This window comes from Balaenoptera ricei, chromosome 8 (genome assembly GCF_028023285.1).
Source record: "Balaenoptera ricei isolate mBalRic1 chromosome 8, mBalRic1.hap2, whole genome shotgun sequence".
In the NCBI taxonomy this organism is placed as follows: Eukaryota; Metazoa; Chordata; class Mammalia; order Artiodactyla; family Balaenopteridae; genus Balaenoptera; species Balaenoptera ricei.
This window is the reverse complement of record NC_082646.1, coordinates 97,376,444-97,403,439: the sequence shown is the minus strand read 5'-3', so window position 1 is coordinate 97,403,439 and position 26,996 is coordinate 97,376,444. Positions and strand designations below refer to the sequence as shown.

Sequence of the window (26,996 nt, the reverse complement as noted above, 5' to 3'; positions counted from 1 at the left end):
CCTTGTTCCACATTCACCTTGTTATTGAGGTTCTTCAAGTATGCGTCTTGTTTTCTCAACAAACGACACATTACGTGACAACAATTCTAACACTGGCTAAGATGTACTGAGTGCTTGCTTACACTATGCCAGGCACAGCCTCTCATTCAAGGAGAGAAGCTTTCTAGAACACTGGCCTGGCACATTATTGCTGCTCAAAGCATGGCATGATTTTTCTCAAATATATGCAAACACTGTTGGTAGGAGAAGTTGGGGCAACCTTTCTGGAAAGTCATTCACATTATGTATTCAAGGCCTTAAAAATACGTATAGCCTTCCGAATCTGGGCCAGGACCCCACTTTCAGGAATGTATTCTAAGAAACAATCATACACATGCACAAAGGTTTAGCCACAGGACGGCTGCAAAAGTGGAGGGGTGGTGCTTCAGTTTCATCAATTGTAAAGTGGGAATAAAAGTAATGCCTAGCCCATGGCCTGTTATGTGGATTCATAAATCATGAGTTAATGTATGTAAAGCACTTAACACAGTGCCTGGCACAATATTCAGGCTCTATAAAAATGTTACTTATCTCTTCTTTTATTATTTGAATTGAGGTCTGATTGAGGCCAACTCCTGGACTCCTAGCTACACTAACACCCCACCATCCACTCTCATGATTTCCAAAATCAACAGAATGGTTACAAATAGCAAAAACAACTCCAACTTGAACAATGATTGAATTATCCAACACAACGGACTGGGCACATAATGATACAACTATATACCATTCTATGCAGCCACTTCTTAAGGAACAACAATTAATGTCATGCGTCAATTTAAAAAATAAGTAGCAAAAGGCTACAAGTTGATGAGTTCAGTATGAAGTTGCTTTCCTTTTTTTTTGAAGTATACAAATGTGTAGAGAAGAAATCCACTGCAAAACGTGAAGAGCTGTCATCTCTGGTGTGAAGTTATAAATGATTTTCCTTTTATCTTTCTTTTAAATTTCTTACCAAGAACACATATCCCTTTTGTAGTTAGGAATAAAAACTAATTTTGAAGAAGAAAATGAAAACCATGCTGGTTTACTTCCATCTGTAATAGGAGGGATCGTGTCTCCCTTTTATATGTTCCCCACTGCATCTAACACACAATTTCTGGACACAAAAGCCCTGGTCTTGAACAGAATTCCTGATTCAAGATTGCCTGGCAATCTTGTTTATTTACTCTTCCAGGCCAAGGCATTCTGTACAGAATCTAGAAACGGCCCGCAAGGACAAGAAAACAATGTGACTGGCGGGGCTGCGTCACACTGGTCTGCGACCCGCTCGCCAGGCTGGGGAACATCATGAACTGACCCGAGGGGGAAGAGGCGGTGGAACCCGGCCAGGGCTGGTGCATTAGGAGACCAATTACCTGGGGAGCATGTGGCGAGGCTGCTAAGAGCTACCGAGCCTCGATGCAAGGCCGCTTTGGCACCTGGGAGCTCTCTTCAGCGCGCTGTGAAGAGCTTCCCAGGAGACGCTTAAGTGCAGCTGGATCTTAATATGATCAGCTTCCTTGTGCACAGTCTCCATCTTGCTCTTCCTCCCACAGCCACTGGGCCTCCCCTCGCTGCCCGCAACAGAGGTGCAGGCACCCAGGGAGCCGGGCAAGGGGAAGGGTAGGGTCACAGGGCCATCTGTCAGTCACAGCGGCACTGCTCACCCAGCAGAGGGGTCAGCGTTGGGGCCAGCAGGACATGTGGAATGTTCTACTTAAAACGATTACGTTGCTAGGCACATTACTGTCAGGCATGGCACATTCATGAGCTCGACCCTCACAAGACCTCGGAGAGGCGGCTGCCTCTGTGTCCACTTCACGGCTGAGGAGACTGAGGCCTGGGGGCTGACAGACGGGTCCAAGGTGACTCAGCTGGGAAGGACAGAGTGGGACTCAAGGCCAGGTCAGCCTGGCTCAAGTTGAGGCTAGATCCACAGGGGCTCCGCGCTAAGTCTGCCAGATGTGGAGCCTAGGACAGAGGGGGTGTGTCAAAGCTCTTTCCTAATTCCACCCTTGCAGGCAGCACTGACAGTAAGGGGGGCCTGAGCCAGTCTTGCCTGAAGCTGTCCAGCTAACTCCCCCGAGCAGCTGGTGCAGAGCTCGGCCTGCTCTATGTTCGGCAGGAAGACGCTCCCTCGAGCTGCGCCAGGGATCCTGGCCACGTCCCGAGCCACCCGGCCGGGGCGGCAGGGAGACCGCCAACACCAGTCCCTGGAGGGCTGCCCCAACAGGCACTGCGACCTTCTGGGGCTGTCTGTGCCCATGTTCCCTGTCACCAGGGTCTGCTTTCAGCTGGGGATCTCAGAAGAGGTCGCATAACCTCAGAGCGGTGGAAAGAACCTGGCCTAGGCACTTGCTGTGGCTCTTCACGCTGCTTCTGCCAGCATGGCCCTGGGTGGCCCTCAGAAGAGCATCTGTCCAACGGGGAGAGTAGCTCCTAGCCTACACCCTCACAGGACTTGCGGAGACAAAGAGCAAGGCGGCGGGAGAGTCCGCCCGCTCTCCTCTCTGGCCCCCCTCTCCCAGCCCAGGGTGGGAGGCCCTCCAGGGGGCCGACTGGGGGACCATTTCCTCCCCAGATTTTTGCCTCTAGGCTAACTGTCCTCCTTTCCCCTTCACACGGGGTGAATAGAGGCTCACAGCTAACATCAGAGACAGGGTGCAGGGAAGAAATTAGTGGCTAACCCCTTGATATATTTTTCAGAGAAAACATTCCAGAAAAGTTTTCTCTAACCAACAGGGGCATGGGAGAGACACTTCTGGGGGGCCCTCCTCCTCTCCTGGACTCTCCTGAGTCCCGACCGGGTGGGCAGCAGCCTGAGTACCCCAGGCCCGAGTTTGGGAGGTCCCCATGGCATCCTTCATCCACCCATCCCACAAACTTTCTTTAGGCAGAGAGGACACAGCCTGCAACACAGAATCGCTTTCTGGAGGGTGTGGATTCCCTTCCTAGATGCAGATCCTCATGCAGACAAGGGTGGGGGCAGGGAGGGACCTGGTGGCAGAGGCTCCGACTCAGTCCTCAGAGTGACAGAGCGGCCCGGGGGAGGGCCTCCCCGCCGCAGCCTCCTGGAAAGGCGAGGCCGCCGTTCTGTCTCCGCGGCTAAAGCCGCTCCTGCAGGCTCGCGCTCGCCTTCTCGGGGGCGTCTGGAGCATCACAGGCGCTGCGCGGCAGGCGCTGGTCACAGCGCTCGCCCACACCCTTCCTGCAGTGGGCGGCTAACTGCAACCTGATCACGCAGCCTCGAGAGCCCCGCGCCTGGCCCACCACTTCCTCCTGCTTCCCGCCCCCTGGGGAGAAGCTTCCAGGCTCCCAGGCAAGGACCCGAGGTTTTGCCGGCTGCTAGAGGGGATGAGAAAGCACAGTCCCTCCAGCCCCAGGAGACTCAGGCTGCCGCTTCCCCCATCCCCCCTACGCCAGGGCCGGGGGAGGCCCAGAGATCGCACTAAATGCCTGCGGACAAGTAACCACACAGGAGCCTGCCCACCAGGGACACCCAGTCTCAGGATCTGATCTATCCTCTAGGTACCTGTTTCCTCATCTGTTTAAAAAACCAACCAACCGCCTCAGAGGGTTGTTTTTAAGAATAAGTCAGATTATGTATGTAACAGGTCCAGTAAACACTCTACATTTCCTCCTGGCTTTCACCTTTCCTTCCCTTTTAGAAACCTAGACTTTGTGTCCAGAGTTAAAAGCTAGTGGGGTCAGAGGCCAGGATCCTGCCTGAGCATGTCCACACTCGTGGAGGCCACATGAGAATAGGGACTGTCCCTGGTGTCCAGGGAGTGTGACATCATCATTACATGGCGGGGAAGTGATAGCATTCAAATAACTGTAATGGTAACACGGTCACACATGCCTTGGTCAGCTCCAAGTTGGCTCATCTGAGAAAACAATCTTTTGGGTAATGTTAGCTACAAGAATACTACCTAATTTATCCTGTTTTCCTACGCGCCCAGCTGAAAGCCCAGCCCAGCATGGGGCTCTGGTCACAGGCTGGGGAAGGCTTTTCTGATTTGTCACAGCAGTACTAAGCCAGCTGGAAAAGGCACCATTAGCCTGTGTTCCACCCTCATTAGTAAACATCAAAATAACTTCCCTGCTGACCCCGAGACACAGGAATCATCATATCTAAGAATGGATTCCAGCAGCACAAAACTGACAGGGGTCTCATACTGGGGTTCCTTGCAAAGGGAAGCTGGGAGGGGGTAAGGGGACAGTTGTAAACTAAATCCCTCTGAGGAGAGCGTGTGGGTGGAACCACGTATATGTAAAGATTTAAACAAACAGAATGCATCACTATGGAAACATTCGACTTTTTCAAAGGCATAGTTAAGAAAATAAAGCAATCAAGACTTCAGATTCAACACTACAAGTGTTTATGACCAGAAAAGGCAAAGTGGGTCTTAGATATTCTGCAGCCAAGTAAAAGCTGCCAGAACTCAAGGAAGAAATATTCCCAGCAGGGCAGGGACCCATCATGTGTCAGGGCTTTCTCTGAAGCCGTCCAACTGGAGCGTTCCGCTCACTGCAGTGCCCACTTAACTCTTCTGGGGTTGCCAAGACACAATTCCGGAGACGGTGCCACTTACTGACCAGGTCCAGACAGACGAGGGCAGGTCATACCAGCCACGGGGGCAGCAGGGAGTGAGTGTCACAGGAAAATGGCTGGTTTATGAGCTGTGACACAAACTTATTAGGAATCATCAATGCCATGTGAGTTAGTGGTTAGTTGTACATTGAGGATACAATCTGATGTTGTGTCAGGCTGTTCCGACCCATGCTTCGAGGCGAGGTGCCTGTTGTCCACATGTTTTCAGTGTGCAGAGCTTACCCTGCTTCTTGGGCTGCCTGCTGATGGGAGTCGTGGTGTTGGTGAGCATCGTGAGGAAGCCGGATGCTGAGTCTGGGCATCAGGGTCCCCAAATGTACTCACATGTAAGAATGAAGGGAGGAAGGCACCACCTGTCTACCTCTGAAAGTTTGCTTGGACATGGTCAGGAAACATGTTCCTAGTCACTTGCCAGGAAGGTTAGAGGAGAGTTTGTCTAATTTGTCATAAATTGGACTGTGTCCGCCCAAAATGAGCTCCCCCCAGTAAACTGGACAGTTCTAATCCAGTTGGCAGCAGAGTTTCTGACTAGGAGATGCTCATGTTGATTAAGGAGAGATGAGGTGCAGATACCTGCACTGGTTCACAGGAAAGCCAGGGGACAAACAGAGTGGCCTGGCAGTCAGCCTGGCCAGCAGGGCACTAGGGTGAGCTTGGGTTTCCCGCTCTGCAAGGAGCAAGCCCTGAGGCTCATGGGCCTGGGGGTGCCCACTATTCTGCCTAAATTCTGCATGGCAGAGGGAAAAGCACGGTCTAGGCATTAGCCTGTGCTGTATGTGCTGGTTCTGCCGTTCTTAAGTCCTAGGAAATGACTTCACCTCTTGGGGGCTCAGTTGCCTAGTCTCTACAATGGGAATAGCATCTTGTTTTGGCAGGGCTTCAGGGAGGATTAGGAATTATGTATGAAAAGCTCCTAGGACGGTTATTAAATTGTCCTGGCAGGTTATTAAAGCTCAAAAAACGGGCAACTAAAAAACTAGACCTGTTTTTCTTCATGCGACAGCCGTTATATTTGCTCCCTCTGCTTTACAAGTAATGTTGGCAAAAATAGCTTCGCCCTTAACTCCTAGTTAAGATCTACCACCAGTAAAACACAGCAACAGGTTGGTGCAGTCACTGAGCATGGGCGTCCTTTGCCGGGGTCTGGAATTCCTGTCCGGTCCTAATCCTGTACTTTTATTCTATGGCAAGTACCTACTTACATTTCAGAAGGGACATTATCTTAGTGGTAGAAAGAATGGCAGTTCCGGCATTTGACAGCAAGAAACAAAACCTAAGACTGCTGCTCTCAGGTGAAGAAACCCAGGCGGTGGTCCAGGCTGTCTGCTGAAGAGTAGGAGTTAGTTTCCCTGACAGACATGGCAGTGATGAGGGAAGAGGTGAAACCGTGGCTGACGCGAGGGGAGAGCATGACCCCGGGTCAGGAAGGATGTGGGTAAGACCTGGAGTCATCTGCCAGCTCTGGCACTTGGGGGAACAGAAGAGGAATTTCCCCAGGTCATGCAGCCAACTCATAGCCAAAGCTGGCTGCACCGCCCTGGCCAGGTTGTGTTTGTTTGAATTGGAGGAAAGCTAGGGATTAAATAGGTTTCATTTTATAGTTATGGTTATTTGTACCTCCCTCACGGGAAGGTTCAGTCAGTATGACGTTCAGATTTTATAAAGCATTTAGCATTTCTTAGAGAAAGGAGCAGCACACAGGCAACAACATTTAAAAGACAGAGACTCTGGTTCAAGAAGCTACAGAGCTTCTCAGAGAACAGCGCCTGGCCAGGCATGGCATTCATCTGCCTTCCGGGGAAGAACCTGCCCAGCCTTTGGCATTTTATGGTGATCATGGGGATCATCAATCTTACAGCATGGAATGGAAACAAGATCAAAAGCAAGAAGGCTCGGTAAATTTTCCCCACAGGGAGCTAAGGGAAACTCTAACTCTCTCGCCCTACTTTCATCCATTTAAATCCATTCTCTTTCTCTCCGGTTTTCCCTGTCTTGGTTTGGAACTGGCATGCTGCTCCTAAGTCAAGGGGTCAGGAAGACACGTGCTTTTATGATGCAAAAAGGGGCAGTCGTTCTGTCTGCTTTGGGAACCCTGGTGACATCAGAGACTAAGCTTTTCATCTCGGGAACATGTGTAGAAGAAAACACTGAGTCAGAAGAAAGCCTTAGTCATAGGGCTACTGAGCTCTAAAGTGAACAGGACTGTTAGGTGACTGAGTCTATTCCCTGTAGGACTGCTCCCGCTCCTATCTGGCGAGGGTTTAAATGACTCAAGTCATTCTCCAGGGGGAACTAATCTATGCAGAACAGCTGCCACTAGCAGGGCATCTGCTGCTCTTCAGCCGAAATTTCTCATGACATCACTCAATTCTTCCTCCCTTTGAGGGGACAGTTTTCTCTTGTATTTCAAGTAGTCCAGGTGGCTGCTTGGAGATGCACTGGAGAATACCACCTCTGCTCTTTATTCAGAGGCCTGTAATCTGTCTGAGCATTTCCTGGGAAGATGGACAGGCAAGGAGACTCAGTTAAATAAAGTGCTCCCAGAATATGCAGCTTTGCATTACAATAGCACACAAGCCAAGATGTTCAGGAGTCAAGGCAGACTTCAACAAAGCTCTGTTTGGGTTTTAGCAGCTGTCTGCCTACGGAAGGCTCCAGAGTCACTGACTCATATTTATATCTCCACTTTGCTAAAGGCACAAGGAACAAACATGTGTGGATTTACCCCGGAGGCAAAGTCCATTCATATTTCTTCAAATGAAGCGGGAGAGGGCAGAAAAAAAACTGCTTATGGACAAAATCATCTGTGAACACAGCCACAGCAGTTTTTAATTTGCCTAAAGAAAATATGTGATTTCAAAACATGATTAGGGATTACTGTTCCCACAGTAAACATATTACAAACATGAACTGCAGGCTGTCATTTAATAGGACTCCAAGCTGGGAAGCAAATCCCATCCTCATCTTCCAAACAGCCACGCCATGAGAGCAGCTGGACCAGTCTCTGGAAGTTTCTTCATGGTGGAAGCTTTGCTCAGTCTCAGCACAGCTTCCCTCTCCAAGACCTCACATCACCAGTGCGCCCCTCAAGGGTCAGGATAAACTGTCCGAAAGGTCAAGTTTATTCTTGGTTCTCTAGAGTGGTACTCCTTGGGCACTCGATGCTAAATGGAAATATGAATAACTCTGACATACACACACTTACACTTTTATTCCAAAGCAATTTAAAACTTATTTATGAGGACATAGACATGTTTCAATTTTATCTCCCTTCAATGAGCAGCAATAGCTCTTTTAAGTCTTGTGGAGAAAGGTCTTCTTCTCTGAAACAAATTCCACCACCACCCTCACTGTGATATGTCAGCACCCTCACAGGGAGACAGTTTCATTTTTTCTAAGTGTTGCTCTTCCTCTCAGCCTCCTGCCATTTTTCCAAAGCTCAAAAGAGAACACATAAATGGCTGAGATCACAGACAGGGATGAGATTCCCCTCTCATGCTAAGTGTTCTTAATTTGCACACCTTAAGAATGGCCTGGCCTAAGCTATGGAGCTGTGCAGCCCCATATGCTAGCCACTGGCTGCCTGAAGCTCTAAATTAATTAAAAATTCAGTTCTTCAGCACACTAGCCATATCTCAAGAGATCAACAGTCATGTGTATAGTGGCTACCACATTGGGCTACACAGATACAGAGTATTTCCATCATCACAAGAAGTTCTAGTGGACACCACTGCTGTAGAGGGCCATTTTGACTGTCAGTAGAATCAAAACCCCTTGGAAAAGATGTCAGTTTATTGCCTCTTGCTCATTATAAAAGCCACTTGCTTTTCACCACGTCTGATATAGAAATTAATAACCGTAAGCCAGTCGGGAAACTGCCTCTACATGACAGCAAATCCACGTTACTTGCATGTTCTCACCTGCCAGTCTGCTTGGGTGGCTCCTTCCATGAGTAACAAGGTCCCGTGATCCAAGGGTATCTTCACTCTGTCCACATATGTGTAGTCTCCATGCTCTTCCTAGAAAACAGCATTCATTGCACTGAATTTTTTTGCTTGTGTGATCAAGATGCTTCAACAGAACATGACACTGGTCATCAAAGAAATGCCAGCCTCCACTCAGCCAGACCGCAGGGCTTCATTTACTGGTTCTGTCACTTGGCGGCTGACTGGCCTTAGGCAGGTTACTTCACCTCTCTGTTCCTGAATTTACTCACTTGTAAAATGAGGATGACGAGAGTACCTGCCACACAGGGCTGCTGTGAGCCTCAACTTACATATGTGTGAATTACTTGGAGACTGGTACGTATTAGGTACAGCATAACAGCTATTAGTATTAGTATTATCAGCATCCAAAGTGCAGAAAAGCACATTCTGGCCTATGAAGGAATTCAAAGTCATTTATACAATAATTCTTTATATCTGCCTTATTCTGTGCCATGTGTTTTGACACAGTGTTAGGAGAATAGGCTTTCAAACAAGACATGGTGTGATGAGTTTTGACCCCCTTTTCATAATTTATGCTAATTCACTAATTGGTACCTATGTTAAAACTAGTCACAACTCTTCCTATAGCTAGTTTGGTATTTTGGAGATATATTCTTGTTTCTTTCCACAACAGTCAACAACAAGATTTTTCTCAAAGAAGGGAGCTCTTCTGTGACCAGAATAGTGCTGCTAAACTGAGACTGGCTGTGTAAGCCTTTGAGAATGGATCGTAACTCCTGAGCACCTAGGATACAAATGCCCGTATTTACACTGCCCCTTTCTTCCAGAACTCAAAGTCAATTCACGTCCAACACGTAATGAAGCCTCCCAGCACGGGCTGCAATACGGCCAACAGGTGGTGTCACTCCTCCTCCACCGCTGACAAAGGGGCACATTAAACAACTTCCTTGCTCACAGCAACAGAGAGCACGTCAAGAATTGAGACTAGGACAGACCCAAGTTTCCTGACTTCTTCACCTCCATTCTGGGCAGATTCGTCCATTCATCTGCTTCGCTTCCAATGCAAGAGATTACATTTGGGTTACTACAGGATTAATTTCACTGCAATGCTGTGTTTATGTTTATTATTGTAGGGGTGCTTCTGAGAATGTAACTGTTTACAATGATTTTCCCCAGGAAAATCAAAATCAAAACAAAATGAACTTTCATAAACAGTCTAGGTTCCAGTCCCCAGCCCTTGGCAGTGACTTTGTCAAGCACTGTCGTAACTTTATAAGCAGAAGATATAAGCAATGTTTGAAATAACTTTTGGTCTCAGTGATTGATTTTGTGTCTGCCACCTTTTGTCTTCCAGTAATAAGTAAGCACCAAAACATTTACCTCTGACCCCTCAGCCAACCAGTGGGAAGGTGACCCTGTCCTCAGGTAGCCCAGCTCCATCTCAGAAAAGCAAAAGGTTGCTCTCTGAAAAAAAGTATTCCAGACAGAGGAGACGTATGTTCTACTGAAGAAAAGATATCAGAAGGGATGCATCGTTCATGAGATCAGAGGGTCCAAGGCTCCTTGATTTAGGCTGTAAAGTCAGTTACCAGATCAAGGTTCAACACAGCTAGAAACAGAACTGTTGCTGCCCTCTATATAATCCAGAAGTACAACGGGGCCTTAATCTATAAACCAAGCACAGACACTAAGACAGGAGAGTGCAGTGGACAGGAAAGACACTTAACACAACAGGAAGAGAATCCTGAGATGAAGATCTCTTAGAACATTAAAACATTATTGGGATAACATTGTACCTCAACTACACTTCAATTTAAAAAAAGAAAAAAAATACACTAAGGAGGAAAAGCATGTTCTAGGAAGAAGGAATTGTACGTGCAACAGCCCAGAGGCCAAGAAACCAAGCCCCATCCCGTGTACACAGGTCTGTGAGCCCAGGGAACAGGTGTAAGGAGTAATTTGGAGAAGTTAGAAAAGTTAAGAGCCAGCATTTTCTAATCCAGTGTTGCTCTGCCAGAGCCACTGTAATAAAATGCAAATTTGATCTCAGAATTCCTCTCCCTTGCTTAAAATACTTTAATGACATCCCAAAGGCTTCAGGATGAAGATCAAATCCATGAGCTTGGCACCCAAGGCTCTTGATGACCCGCCTGCTCCTTCTCTTTAGTTTCAGCTCCTACATCTCTCTCACAGGCACCCTGTGCTCCAAATAAATGGAACTACTTACGGTTTTCCAAACGTGAAAAAAAAAACAAACACCATTATTGGGGAGGAGGGAGTGCTAAGGCCAGTGGAAGAGAAGAGGGGAGCACTGTAATTCTACCTGGAAACATGCAGCAGGAATAGACCCAGCAAGTGAAAGAGAATTCCAAATGCAAGAGGGAAATATCAGCATGGACGGAAAGTGACGTTCAGCAGAGCCACATTTCCCTCACTGTTCCTAAGATCTGAGGTTTTCAAATGACAGAAAGCCTCAGGTTGGTTTGAAACACATTATATCCAGTATAACCATTAGTTGTTCCAAAGAGCAAAAGAGGGTGAGCCTTCACTTGGCAGGGAGCTACTCTCATCAGTCCCTGAAGGGGACAGTGATACCAGGACACTCACAGCGAGAGGTGATGTCATTACTTTGCTGCTTGTTATTTGTTCCTTCCAACACCCTTGGCTTAGGAAGTGCATTCCTAATTCACAGAAGGAGACAGAAAGGAGAGCAGGGAATTCTACCGAGGCAACACAGAGCTCACGAATGCTTCCTTCCCCTGAGACCAGAGCAGCAACAGACCAAAGAGCCACGCTTTAACTTAACCAAGATACACAGAGACTTTTTCCACTGAGGAAGCAGATAAAAGGCCAGAGGAGCTCACGTGGCTAAGCCTAAGGGCTCAGTTGATAAATGGATAAGCGACAGTGGAAGCACAGTTCAGACTGTTTAGAGGAATGCACTCACAGCCATTAAGCATGGTTAAGTTACCCAAACACGGCTCTGTAACCCTTCTGATTTACTCAGGTCTTTCTTCAAAACAAAACAAAACACACCCATTAAAAAGCCATGGCTTAGGATAAAATTTTCCATTCCCGATCCCAGTCAAAAGAAACTTTTAGGGTCACAGTCAGTCTACAGGGTGGGTTTTGCTGTTGATAGTCTTGGTTTCCCACACACTTGAAACCTCACAAGTAGATGGAAAAAGCAAAAAAAAAATTTTTTTTATATTAATGTTAATCAACATTCTCACTCCCTCCCCAACCATAGCCAATTCATTTGAATGCTTAATTATAATTTCCAGTGAATGCTGGGGTTTTCCAAAGTTCCACAACTCTCACCAAGATCTCAGCCTATTCAGTTTCCTTTAGAAAAATGTTCTTTAGGGACTTCCCTGGTGGTCCAGTGGTTAAGACTCCACACTCCTAGCGCAGGAGGGCCAGGGTTCAATCCCTGGTCAGGGAACTAGATGCGACATGCCGCAACTAGGAGCCCGCATGTCGCAAATAAAAATCCCGCGTGCCACAACTAAGACCCGGCACAGCCAAATAAATAAATATTTTTTTAAAAATGCTATTTAGGAAAAAAAAAAGCCTGGGTGTATATTGTTATATCACTACAAACCACCCAACAGATAAGAAATCTAAACATTTTTCTTTTCATTGGAAAGGAAACTTCACACTGTATGAGATCTATGTAGATTTTTCATGTAATTGCACCTTTCTTGTCCTAAAAAAGGTGTCTTAGAAATTATAGGGTTGGCCAAAAAGTTCCTTTGGTTTTTAAGTAAAAATAAAAGACATTTCATTTTCACCAAGAACTTTATTGAACAATGTATTCACCCTTTTGTTCCACTACCTTCTGCCATTTTCCAGGCAACTTCATAATTCCATCTTCCCAAAACTTTTAATCTTTTTGAGCAAAGAATTGTTCCAGGTGCCTTTTACAGTCTTCCAGGGAATTGAAATTTTTTCCATTAAGAGAATTTTGTAAAGACCGAAATAAATGGAAATCCGAAGGTGCAATGTCTGGTGAATACGGCGGATGAATCAGAACTTCCCAGCCAAGCTGTAACAGTTTTCGCCTGGTCATCAAAGAAACATGTGGTCTCGCACTATCTTGATGGAAGATTATGCATTCTCTGTTGACTAATTCTGGACACTTTTCGTCAAGTGCTGCTTTCAGTTGGTCTAACTGGGAGCCGTATACGTTGGAATTAATCACTTGGTTTTCCGGGGAGCTCATAATAGAGGACTCCCTTCCAATCCCACCATATACACAACATCACCTTCTTTGGACCAGCCTTTGGTGGGGTTGGCGGCAGTTCATTTTGCTCACCCCACGATCTCTTCTGTTCCACATTATTGTACAGTATCCACTTTTCACTGCCCATCACAATTTGTTTTAAAAATGGAACATTTCCATATGTTTAAGTAGAGAATCGCAGGCGGAACTACGGTCAACGTTTTTTTCGCTTAACTTATGTGGAACCCAAACATCGAAGCGATGAACATAACCAAGCTGGTGCAAATGATTTTCAATGCTTGATTTGGATATTTTGAGTATGTCAGCTGTCTCCTGCGTGGTATAACGTTGATTGTTCTCAATTAACGTCTCGATTTGATCGCTATTAACTTCAAGTGGTCTACCCGACCGTGGAGGATCGTCCAGCAAGAAATCTCCAGCACGAAACTTCGAAAACCACTTTTGATATGTTCGATCAGTCACAGCACCTTCTCCATACACTGCATGAATAATTTTTTGTGTTTCAGTTGTGTTTTTACCTTTCTTAAAATAATAAAGCATAATATGTTGAAAATGTTGCTTCCCCCATCTTTAATATTAAAATGGCTACACAAAAATTCACCAGTTTTGATTTTTTTTTTAATGCACACTGATATGACAGCTGTCACAATACAATCTAACAAAATTGTTTCAAATGAAGTTAAAGACAACTAGGTGCTACTAGAGCCATCTTATGGAAAAAAACGAACGAAACTTTTGGCCAAGCCAATACAAACATCAGTGCTTGAAAATCATCATTGGCATAGTTTTTTTTTCCTACTATAAAAGTAACATAAGTTCACTAGAGTAATTGACACACTTGTAATTACCTGTTCAATGTCTGCTTTCTTGATCTCTGATAACAAACTCCATGAGGGGAGGGCTATGCTGTCTTTCCCTTTTGAAATACGCTCAATGCCTATCACACATATCAATAAATATGTCCTGAATGACTGAGGAAAAGCACCAAGAAAATATAGAAATCACCTTTAATCCCGTCATCCAGAATTCATACAACACATACACAGGGAATATTCTACACATACAATCGTGCACTCATTTTTAACATTGTATTGTGAGCATTTTCTACATCTTAGATGTAATGTATTTTTATAATATGGCTGTATAATATTCCTTTGTATGAACACATCCTTCCTCCTTAAAACTCACAAATTATTTTTTGACCACCTACATATGTTAGGCACTATGCTAGTGCTAAGGATATAGCAGTTAGGTACACATGGTTGGAAACAGAGATTTTAATATACCAGTAATACTTTAAAAAAAAGAAAAAAGAAAGGAAAGAAAAACCTACTGCAAGTAGATCTTGGGCTAAACATCTCTGAGTATATTTCTAGGATATATTCTTTAAAGTGGAATAGCTGGATCTAAGGGTATGAACTTGAAGGCACTTTGATTTATACACCAAACTGCTTTAAGAAGGTTGTGGCAATTTATAATTCCAGCAAGAAAATGTGACAGCACCTGCCTTCTGAGCGCATCACCAGTATGGAACATTATCAATTGGCAAAAAAAAATTAGGGAAAAATGGCAATTCATTCTTCAAACATAGAGTTCTTTAATTACTAACCAAGTTCACTGTTTTTTCACATGGCTATTTGCTGTTTGCATTTCTTCTACTGTAAACTCTGTTCGTGTCTTTTGTCCATCGTTCTATGGGGTGTTAATGTTTTTCTTATTGATCTGTAACCATGTATAGTAAGATATTTTCCCTTTGTTATACTTTCTATAAATATTTTTTTCATTTGCTATTTGCCTTTTAACTGCATTTATGATATTTAACACAGAATAGCTCAAAAAGTTTTGCCGTCAACTCTACTGATCTTTCTTTGGCTCTCCTTCATGGTTTTCCCCCCATCTTCAGGAAACTTAAATATACAACTGCATTTCCTTTCAGTTAAAAAAAAAGTCTATATTTTTTAGATTTAACTCTTTAATCCACCTACAGTTGGCTCCCCACTTCCCTGCCCCAAGTGTCTTTTCATAACAATTTCCAGGTACTTAAACCAAGGCATCCTGTTAGACTTTCTGGACATGATCAACCATGGTGTACGCTGCTAAAGTACCAGGCATGTTAGGGACAATTTGTACCCAGTAGTGCTAATTCTCACCACAAGCCTGTAAGGGACGTGATATTCTCCTTTGTATTATAAGCAAAGGAAGCTGGAGGGAAAGTACGTTTCTAAGGCAAAGGGCTGGCTAGAGGCAGGTAGGCAAGTATTTGAACTTAGATCTCTGCCTAGCTCTAAAGCCTGTATTTTTTCCACCTTGCTGTCTCTCCAAAGTTCTCTCTCTTTCTTCTGAAATCCTGTAATTATTTCCTATCTGAATTATATGGCACCCTGACTATACTGTAAGGGTCACAAACATCAGCAAGTAGCATAAACAAGGGGCGCGGGCCAGGTGCAACACAGTGGGGCGTGGGGACCATGGAGAACTAGAGAGCACAGGGCCTGCGTGCAGGTGGGAGCCACTCTGCAGCTCCCTCACTGTTCCCCTGGAGTTGCCCCATCTTCTGGCTTTTCCAGGGAAACTGATAACGGGATTTTTACATGAAATCTCCTGAGTTATAAATTTTGGCAACTAACTCAGTTTCTTTAAAAACCCTGGGAAGTATATAAACAAAACAAGTCTGAGGACCAGTTTCCGCTTAAGAGCTGCCCAACTGAGCCGCTGGTGGACCCTTCACATGACTCTTTCTTTTATGCCCATGTCTTGTCATCCTATGTAAGCTCCCAAGCAAGGCCACATGTTATCTGCCAGCCTTCTTTGATGTCCCTTTGCCATTCCACACGGTAGTGCCTGAAACAAAGCTCAGGACAGATATGCTGCTTCAAGTATCATATTCTTAATCTCAGTGATCCCAACGCAATCAGAAAAGGCCATGGACACAAAATATGCTTCCAAATTAATGGTCTTAGTCAACAGTGAGACATCTGGTTTTCCAAGTCATCTCTGATCTCCTAGGTGAGCTACTTACTAGAAATTTTTCCATCTTTTTACTAAGAAGATGCTTATAAAAACAAAACACAAATGAGCAGAAAGGTCAAACAAAACAAAGTAGAAGCCCGCTACCTGTTTCTCATTTCCCAAACTCACAGGAAGCACCCGACATGCACTAACTATTATTAGTTTCTTCATTGGAGGCATCAGGAAAGGCTTCGAGGCTACAGTGGGCCTTTGAAGCCTGGAGAGGACTTAAGTTAATGAGAAGGTGGAGAGCATGCCTAAGGAGCAAAGACATAGTTCAGCAGAATAGTGCAATCGCACAGGGAACAGTGAGACACCAAAGTTGGTGGGGCATAGATTATGTAAAGATTTGACAGTCTGGCTGAGGAGTTTACATTTACGATTTGTGCCAGTAGGAGCAAATAAAGACTTCTGAGTTGGAAAACAAAGTGATGAAAGCAGTGAGCTCAATCTTGGCTCTCTGCTCCTCTTTCTCTATTCTTTTGCCCTGAATTGATAATGGTGCAATTCCATAGCTTTACATACTATCTAGATTATTAGTTTCAATTCAGTTCAACAAATAATTGTCTGTGCAACGTGGAGCAAGTGATGGAACACGGTGCCTCGGCCACCTCACCTGTACCATGGGGATAACAGCACTATCAACTTGACAAGATTACTGGAGGCCGCATGTAAAGCACTTAGAACAAAGCCAGGCACAGAGTCAGTACTATACACTTGTTATTGATCACCATCCCTTTACTGTTGTTATTGTTGTTGTTATCCTGACAATTCCCAAATGATACCTCTAGCACAGACCTGTCATGTGAAGCCCAGACTTCATAGCCAATGTCCTACTTTACATTTGGAAGTCTCAAGTATCTCGAACATACCATGTAGAAGAAGGAACCCTTGATTCCCTCTACAGACCCTCCCTAAATAAGAGCAAAATAAAATGCAAAACCCCCTGCTCCTTCTCCCTCTGAGTAAACAGCACCTCCATCCACCAACTGCTCAAGCCAGAAACCTGGTTCACCCTCCAAAACATACCTCAAATTCATTCACTTTGTTCTTCCCCACTGCCACCATCTGAGTCCAAATCAGCAGTCTCCCACTAAAAATACTGAAACAACCTTTTATTTAGTCTCCTACTCTTGCCTCTGCCTGAATTATTCTTCACACAGCAGCCAGAGAGCTCTTTTAAAAATACAAACCAGAGCATGTCACAACCTCATTTATTCCCATTGCATTTAGAGTAAAATCTAAATTCAGAGCTCTAACCACAAGTTGTAATTATGTCTCTCCATTCATTTGATTATCTTCTAGCTCTTGTGACATCCATGAGGGCAGGGTCCATGTCTGCCATATTTACTGCTATATCCACAAAGTTGAGCATAGCACCTGACACATAGTAGGTGCTCAATTAATATTTGTGAGCAGGAGCGGGGGGGGAGAGAGAGAAAAAAAAAAGAGCTGTTCCTGAAAATATCTGGCATCTGGATATCAGACAGAACTAGGGAGGAAAGATTAGAATTAAAGATATCAGGGTGGAAAAAGGTCATTTTAGTATTTTAGACGTGTGGTAAAGAGCCTGGAATGAAGCTGCTGTTAGAAGGATAAGTTTTTCAGACATTTCAAGAAAGAACTAAGAAGATTTGGGAATGGAAACAATTAAAATGAGAGAATGGAAAGAACTGAAAATAACTTACAATGTAAACCTGACCAAGAGAATAGTGACATCATGAACATAAATGGCCTTATGGGTGGGTGAAACTGGGGAGTTTTCTGAGAGAACAACAATAAATCTAATTTTACAATTTCAGGTTAGACGTCACATGCTGTTATAAGTGGAAATGTCTCGTGAACATGTACAAAGTGATGACTAGAACCTGAGATAAAAGTCAAAGCTGGAAATAAGATCCAGAAGTTGCTCCACCAAAGAAGAAATGGTTGAAGTCATAAGAACAAATGAAATCCCATTTATTTACTTATTCAACAAAATACCGCCCCCCCCCCCCGACACACACACACACACACACACACACACAGTGCTAATGCTGGGACGTAATGATAAACAAGACAGAAGTGGACCTTGCCTATACAGCATTTACAATCTACTGCTAGCTCATAATTTCCTAAAAGGTAATGTAGACAAAGATAACAGAATCGAAGACAACCTTGAATATCCATATTTAAGGGGTGTAAAGGGAAAAAAACCTCAAAGGAGGCAGAGAAGTAGCAATGAGAAAAGTGTGAGAATAGCTAAGATAATATAATATTTCAGAAGCCAATAAGAGAAAGAAAAGGCAGCTAACAGATGGCTAAGTTTCAGGCAGAGAGGTGCTGGACACTGGTGACCAGCGTTACAAAGAAGAGGAGAATGATGACTGAGAAAAGGCCAGAGTACTCGCTCTTTAGGACAGTGGTATAGTATAGTAGCAGTGTGGTGGGATGGAGCTAGAGAGCAGGTGTTCCAAAAGTAAGTTAAGTTGTAGGCAAGGGAAACTGCAGATAGGGACAACTTATCCCAGAATCCGTGCTTCAAAATCAAGAAAAAACCAAGATGTTAGAGTGCCTGCAGAATCAAGCAAAGGGTTTTCTCAAGATGGTAACAGATAGAATAGGAATTTCCCTAGCTCTCCAGTCCAAGAATCAGATAAATGGTAGAGCTGCTTGACAAGTATGGTCAAGGCTTTTTTGCAAACTGAAATGATATTTGAAAACTAAATGCCAGCATGTGCTACAGCTACTTAGCCTGCTGGAGCCAAGTGTCCCTTTAATTGCCCTACCTCCCAACCTATGGCCATGCCAAAATGTTCCCCTCTCCTCTTTTTTAATCATTTCTTTCCAGCTTGTTTTCCCAATCAAATTGTGGTGTTGCTTTGCCCTTGAGAACCTGGCTGGCTTCTAGACGGCTTCATCGATCATCAAAGCTTGCAGCTATATTTGGACAGAAAAGTTGTTCCTACAGCGCTGATGTAAGAACACAGCTGGATTTTTTGTTCATAGTGGTAATGTATCTTTTAAATCTGACATAAATAAAACATATTAGTTATGGAAATTATGGAGACAGAATAAAGCTAGGACCCCACAAAGTCATCTCTACAGTTAGTCTGCTGACTCAAACCACGCTTGCAAAGATGGCATCCTCAACATCAATCTGAAAAACATTACTTTAGAAAAAGAAGCAGCTGTTTCTGAAATAAGATCTGCTAAAGGAAGAGGCTAGCTGGAAAAACATAGATTTGAAATGACCGAGGTTATCTGTTCAAAACAGTTTTGAGCTCGCTTGTCACACACAAATCTTTGGGTTTTTATCAAACTCTTTTCCTGACTTTTGACATGGATTTGGCATGGAAGGTTCTAGCGAGGTGAGGGAGAATACTAAGCATGAGGGACTGGCACGTGCAATCAATCATCCTATGCCGGGCGAACCCAGAGAATGTAAAAGGCAAATGCAGTTTACAGTGAAACACCTGCCGACAGCGTTTGTTGTTCAGACTTGTTGTTGATATAGTATCGGCGGTGGGGTGGGGGTCAGAAGTTACTGAATTTAAGCAAAAACAAGCTTGGCTTTACACTGACTGTTACAGTCATTCTAGCCACACTGAATGTGCCTTAATGTAATGAAGATGCCATTCTTGGTGACATAATGTTTCCAAGAAATGCAACTTAAAGGAACTGCTATTTTGAAAGAGCTTCCACTCAACACTGTAGCACCAGAAATAAACACTCACCTTCCTCGAAGAGCATACAGAACAAATTCCATGAAGCCTGACATCCAGCTGACCCCAGTCACCAGCAAAAGTGCAGGGTTCTCCAGTCATCCATTAAATCAGAACATTCATTCCCAAACCATTCCGGGACATAACCTGATCAGACATAATCTCCCACACCCACCCCTGCGCCCTTCCACTGTGTCTGCTGGAATTCTCATTCAGTGATGAGCAAACACCCCCCTAGATCTTCAGCCTCATGTGCTCTGAAGGTTCCCTCTACTTCCTTGTCCTAATCAAGAACTAGGTCCCTCCAGAAGATTCCAAATTCCCTGAAACTCTCTCTCCTGTGGAAGCTGATCACGTCTCTCATATCTATAGAGCCAGGGGATACTCCTTATTAACACTTTCAGACCATTATTCCCATGCCGCTCTTAAAAATACCTGCTCCTCTGAGCTCCTGTCATTAAAGCTGTCCACCTCCCTTCTTCTCTGCCTTGGTCCCAGGAAGTATAACAACCTCCTAATTGGTCTCCTGGCTTCCCCTCTTGCTCCTATCTAGCCCGAGCTCCACGCAGCAGCAACTGACCTTGTAAAATTTCAATCGGAACATGTCACTCTTGTGCTTAACACATTTCAATGGCTTCTTGATGTACTTAAAATAAAATCCGCTCCTTCCTGAGGCGCATGAGTCTCCGCATGCTCTGGCGCTGGCCCACTCCTCCCATCTCATCACTTGCTACTCTCCTCGCTTGCTCACTCTGCTCCACTGTGGGGCCTTCTCCTCCTTCCTCAAACTCACTAAGCTCTTTTCTGCCTCAGCTAAGCAGTCACCCACCATGAAAATGTGGCTTATGAAAGAGGGAAAAATTACCAGAAGGCTTAGGAACAGTTTTTTAGAGTATGGCAAAGTGGAGAGAAAAAAACTCTACCATTGGGACAACGTTTAAAAAACAGTCTGCAAGCAGATCCCATACCTAATTGGGGCACACAGAAACTTGACGAATCACTTTGGAAAAGGTTGTTCTCCCAAGACTAAAAGTACTATCGGTGGCAATACGAAACTGGGAGGCTCTCTGCAAAAATTAATTATTCCCAGTGGCAGTCAGGACATGGATTCTAGCCTGAGACAAGGCCCCAAGGAAGCAAATGATGATTCCAACTCCCAAAAGATCTCGTGTCGGTAGAGAATTCAGGTCCTACCAGGACTATTTATCTTTATCTGCTTAAACATGCACAAATTAATTTCCCACTCACTCACTCACGCTCTCCAAACCACTGCATGACCCTACAGCTAGGAGCTCAAAAACTCAGTCACCATTCCTGACCCACAGGCCACTTTACCCTCTCAGAGTCTCCTTTGTACTCCCTCAGTGAATGCCATTCACAGTCCAAGGCAAACTTGGAGGTTGGCTGTTCATTTTCTTTTTCAATTTCCACATCTGAAAGTCACCGTAGCAACCACCATTTATAACAGCTTAAAAATTCACTGATTACTGCAACAACTTTCATGGTGCCTTTCACGGGAAAACTTCTCTATTACTCCCATAAAGTAGCTCCCAATTATCATCCCCATTTACAAAAAAGGAGTAAGTATAAATGAGGCGGATAAGTGCTTTTTACAAACGCCAGTAACAGAAATAGGAAACAAAACCTGATTTTCTAAACTTCATTAGGGAATGTATTAAAAAGATGATGGTTATCCACAATTTCTTTCAGGTAGGCCTTGTAATTTCTCAGAACAGATGCTGTGATCAGAAGATGGCCTAATGAGAAGTGTGGCTGCCCGGAAGAGCCTCAGCGGGGGTTCCGGCTGACGCGGCAGTTCAGTCGCCACTCCATGAAACACTACACAGTCCAGTTCATCCAATTTTCAAATGGAAGCTAGTCAGTTTATATTATTTTGGATTCCAATATCCTCACTTCTTCCACAGTCCTGGAAAAATATTGGTATTTATGATCAAACTGACCTTTTCATACTCCACTCTTCCCAGTAGTGTGTAAAAAACCAATTAGCCAGGGAGGTACTAGGAACCCAAACGCACTGGGAACTCTCAGAACCTCTACCATTACAAGTGGTTTTACAACCATCTCTTTTGGTGATATGAACAGAGTTCACATCCTTCAGAAGGTGCTAGAGAGAGGAATCGTTAGAGAAATGTCCAACTGGCCTCAACTCAATCACCTCAAGATGGACAGAAGCCCCTCACGTTTTCAGGATTCAGCTGATGAAGGACAGAGCTTACGCACGGGTAATTTTCTACAAAACAAGGCTTTTGGTATCCAAACCTTCAGTGCATCACAAACTTCCTATTATCTAATACCCACACCCCCCAACTCAGACATCACTGTTTCTATGGTAACCGACAGAGAAATAGCAGCCTGCCAAATGGCTTTTGTAGTTCCTTTTCCAGCTTGTTTTTCAGTACAGAATTAAAACTATACTGGGAAAAGAACCAGACTAATCTTTACAACAGGGACATAATGCAGTTTGAAAAGTACAACTGGGTTTGGGACACGAGTGTAGAAAAGCTTTAATGAGCCCAGCTTGGGAGAATAAAAAAAGGTTCTTGGGGCTTCCCTGGTGGCGCAGTGGTTAAGAATCCACCTGCCAATGCAGGGGACATGGGTTCGAGCCCTGGTCCAGGAAGATCCCACATGCCACGGAGCAACTAAGCCCGTGCACCACAACTACTGAGCCTGCGCTCTAGAGCCCGGAAGCCACAACTACTGAAGCCCGCGCTCCGCAACAAAAGAAGCCACCACAATGAGAAGCCCGCGCACCACAACGAAGAGTAGCCCCCGCTCGCTGCAACTAGAGAAAGCCCTTGCGCAGCAAGGAAGACCCAATGCAGCCCAAAAATAACTGATTCACTTTGTTATAAAGCAGAAACTAACACACCATTGTAAAGCAGTTATACTCCAATAAAGATGTTAAAAAAAAAAAAAAGGTTCTTGGTTTCTAAAAAATGTCTACTGAGGTATATTTGGAAAGCTTTACTTTCGTCTTAAGACAGTGTATCCTGACATTGGCCTGAAGATGGATATGATGCTATTCATTCAGGTTTAACTGAATTAACAAAAGAACGGATGGGGTGAATGGAAGAGCAAGTCTACTGTGCCCCCAAGTACCTTATTATCATTAAAGGAAGTGGTAACTGACTCTAAAATCAACATGAATGAGCAGGAGTTGACAAACCTGGACTAGAGGACAGGGAAACGAGGATCGGCATCTTGGAGGCGTGAATGTTTAATCCCAGGGGTGACGCATGCATGAAGCTGCCTGAGCCAACTGCATGAATCAGAGGGGCACTGATGCTTAGGAAACAAAGGTCTCCTTACCATCTCAGCACGGCGAGAAATTGTTAGGAGTGCAATGTGTGGAACTGGGGCAGCTTTCAGAAGATCAGCAGCTACAGAGAACTACTACTTAAGGTGCCAGACTGCAAAACAAACAGCTGCTGCAGGGGTGGAGGAGTTTGAATGTTAAAAAAAAAAAAAGGCTAATTCTCTTTGAAAGTGGCCCCAAACAGATGCTTTTCTGTCTCAAAACTGCATACTTGAATGAAGTACAGGCAATCTCACGATTCCTCTATGTCAGCTTTAGGTGAGAAACTTTGACTCAAGTCAAGCAGGTATTACCTTCTTCTCCTCTGATAGTTTAAAACTAACTGAATTTTGAAAGAGATGCCCTCCCACAACCTCTAGCACACTCCAAATGTCTTGATGACAGACATGAAAATTACAGTCTATAGTGGCATAGCGAGACAGGTTCCTAGGAGCTACAGAAAGTCAAGACTCCTACAAATTCCACACAGAAGACTAATTTATACTTTCTATTTTATGCTTTTACTTTGAGTTGTACAATATGAATCATAAGCCATGTTCTCAAAGCTATCACTACAGTTGAGAAAGAAAAGTAGACTGATTTGCAATAAACTTTTCCTTTCAATCCTTCAGAAAAGGGATCATTATCCTGTGATAAAGAGGATGTACTCTAAGATACATTTCCAAGGATGTCAACTCAAAGAAAGGCTTCTGCACTTCAAGTTTAGCTAGATTTGTGGAGCCCAAGATTTTTAAAATCTGTTAAAGAAACTTGAAGAAATCCTTCCAAAAGTTTAAACCTGGGTTTTGATTATCCAAGAACGGACTTTATGGGTTCTGGAGGAAAAAAGTAATTTTTAAACTGTATTCACTAATGCATGATTATAATTTCCCCATCTTAAACAAAAGCCAGATTTGAAGGAATACACAACTGCATCAAATTCAATCATAGTTAAGACTATGCTGGAAGCCAAAACTTATTAGAGTCAGTAACCTGACATACTGACACATTTATATTTCTTCCCAAATCTGTTTCCTCAGCCAACTTTGTTTCAGACAAATTTTCTGACTTGTCAGATCTGTAGTTTCATCAAATCAGCTACCATAGTTATAGTGCAGATTCCCCTGCTACTAGTGGACAATTAAAGGGACTTAACCACATTTTCAGTGTTTCATGGCCTGTGCTTTCACTCATGTTCACCAAAATAGACTCTAAGAAGCCTTGAGAAGACAATGTTTCAGTAAGTATGGTCAGTGTCCCTCTTACACAGAGATTTTGTTCCAAATGGTTGCCCTCAGAAACAATGCTAAGTGGTAGTTATATTTTCCATCCACACACGAACCTATAACATAACTGAAATAGCTCTTGATCACCATGAATACGTTTTTATATGAGAAAATGAAGACCTTCAACTGCCTAGAGGGGAAAAGGAATAGCGGTATTCTGGGCACCGGAACATTGTTAACGCTTAATAGTTGGAAACTGCTGGTAAAGCAAAATTAATTATCCAGAAAGCATGCTTTAGGAATTTTTAAGCTTAAAATCTATAAACAGGCCAAAAATGTTTTTAAAAAGGGATGATGGTGGTGGTGGTGAATGTACGTGTACAGAGAAGCAGTAACTGAACACTTAAATACTTGGCAACAAAGAAAATAAGAGCAAAGACTCGGAGACTCGGATTACACCAAAGATTACATTGGACACACTACAGCTTGTTTTCCAATCAGAAAGCTGGACGGATAACTCTGGGAGGGAGGCAGAGCACTAGCACGGGCCAGATCAGGAGCTCCAGGAGGGGAAAGATGACGTCACCTTAGTTATCCATTGCTATAGCCCCAGCTCCCAGGACCATGCCTGGCAAAACGTTTGTGTTCTATATGCCTGGCTTGAGAAGAGGGTCTGAAGTTTAAAACGAGACACGTGGTGTTTCTCCACTATTCATACAACAGGAGACTTATTAAGGGCGGGATGAATTCTTCATATGTGTGAACTTGGGATTTAACTGAGTGGAAGCCTACATATGAAAACGTAACCATACCTTGCTTCTCAGGTGGTACTCCCTGGTACATGAGAAGGCTGACTGCCAATGAAACCGTGAAGGCTATTCAAAGTGCTCAGGGAGCAAGTTCACTCAGTAAGTCACTGGCAACTGACAATCCCCCACTAACACAGACTAAAGTTTCTGTGCAAACAAAAGCAAAGAAAACCCAGTCAACAGAAAATATACCAATGAAAGGTGCTTAATGGCATAAATGCAAAACAACACAATATGCTTCAAAATTCCATGCTTGGAAACCCAAATACATGTCAGAAAAACAGCCCAAAGAAGTATATCTGATGGAGAAGAGACGCAAGCACTGACTGCCTGATAATTATGTGGTCTAGATTAGGTCATACTCAAAACACAGCCTTGTAGGCCTTCCACACTGACTGGGTCTGGTTTAATGTTATAAACAAAATGACTGGGAACCTTGGTTAGAAAAAAAACATAAATCCTGGAAATAAGATAATTTGGTAGAGATTTGCTCTTAGAGTTTCTCCTATCCTTCTATCTACCTTAGTCCTAAAGTTCTACACTTTTTGATTTAAAAACACTAATAGCCCTCATATCCCTCAAACGTCTTGTAATATAGGTAAGAGCTGGGCTGGACAACTAAAGTTATTCTACAGTTTAGCCACTGCTTGTCTGATAACCTGGCTTGAATTTCCTCTCTGAAAGAGTTTCAGAGCCATCTGGATCTCAGGAACAGGCTAAGAAGGCAATGAGGATGCATGTGATGCTCTCTCACAAAACAGAGGCAACACTGCCATGAGGAACACTTACTTAAGATTTCAGGGGTATCTTCCTTGAGACTCCCTTCTTTGCCTCCTTGCCCCCACTAACTTGAACCTTGCCTTTATAAGCCCTCCTTCCTAGCATTTATCATAATTGCAATTACTTGAGTAATTAGTAGTATCTGTATCCCCCCGTTTCCATGTGGACAGGGACCATGTCTGTCCTTTCCACCAATGCAAATAAGCCTCTAGCACCTGGCACGCGGCAGGCAATTTCTGTTGCATAAGTAAATGAACGAATGGCTTCTTTGGAAGTCAAAAGTTAACCATGGGGCAAGCAATCAGTTGAAAATGTTTCATCAACAAAACACATACTCCAATCCCCTAAATCTGAAAACAGGAGCCTTTTAGGAGCTCAGTTTTTTTCACAGAATATTAGATGGCAGGAGGAACATAGAATAAATAGACTACTCACTGGTGGGGGCTTCTTTCTCATCTCAAACATGCGTGTGGCACCAAAACTGAGTGAAGCAATGATGGGGCACCTCCCCAGCGAAGGTTCGTCATCACTATGCCAGTCCACGCCGTCCTTCTCATTTCGGTAGAGATTGCAGAGCAAGGAGTTGAAGGTGTGGCCAGTGTTCTCTTCAATTTGGTTCTTCAGCACGAGCAGCACAGGATGCCACTGTATTCAACAGGCCAAGAAAAGGGGCAGAGACGGTTCACGTAAGACACAAGGTGGCAGCCACGTGGAAAAACAGGAAGTGCGAAATCAGTCATGTTATAAACAGGGGCAGGAAATAAGCAAACCACCAGAAACGTAATAAACGTAAGCCTAGAAGAGTAGTTTAATTCTCTCCTGTTAGTCCTATTTTGAAGCAAGCTGACCTCTACACTTTTATTAAGGTACTAAATTTGGTACCGAATGCCATGAAGGCCAGGCCTATCCACCCGTCTCACCCTCTCCACGTTAAATTTGTGACGCTCGCAGAGAAGCAACTGTCGATCCACTCAGGGCAGTCGCCTCAGTAAGTCACTGAGGCAGCGTGTGGAGCAGTAAGCCTGGTTTGTCACCACAGCTGACGGGCCACCAAGAGTTAGCAGATGCAGACTGAAGTCTGAGGAGTGAAACAGCTCTCCTGCTGGGTGGCCCTCTGTTCCATTCCTATTTTATCATGAATGGCAGAACTGCTCTTTAAAAAAAATATTTAATATTTCCAGAGTGGCAAACTTCCTAAAAACAGAACCTAGAGGGGAAAAACATTCTACAGAATGGAATCATAACATGGCTGTGAACTACAGAAGATTTAAACAGAGGCCACAGCGCTGCCTCCTGAGCACCGAGTTCACCTCTGTTTAT

The 26,996-nt window shown here is 44.1% G+C and overlaps 1 protein-coding gene across 6 annotated transcripts in view; it reads right to left on the bottom strand.

Moving 5' to 3' along the window:
* Window positions 1-26,996, bottom strand: part of ALKBH3 (alkB homolog 3, alpha-ketoglutarate dependent dioxygenase) — a 78,787-nt gene that overhangs the window by 35,218 nt on the left and 16,573 nt on the right. For 4 of the 6 annotated variants that reach the window (XM_059931423.1, XM_059931417.1, XM_059931418.1 and 1 more), the window contains exons 8-9: window positions 26,112-26,321; window positions 8,557-8,655 (exon numbers count right to left, since the gene is read on the bottom strand). In XM_059931423.1, the coding sequence (XP_059787406.1) occupies window positions 8,557-8,655; window positions 26,112-26,321 (309 nt within the window). Of the gene's footprint in view, window positions 1-7,439; window positions 7,801-7,855; window positions 8,075-8,556; window positions 8,656-26,111; window positions 26,322-26,996 lie in introns of those variants that run through there. The other 2 variants (XM_059931421.1, XM_059931422.1) reach the window with 2 other exon arrangements.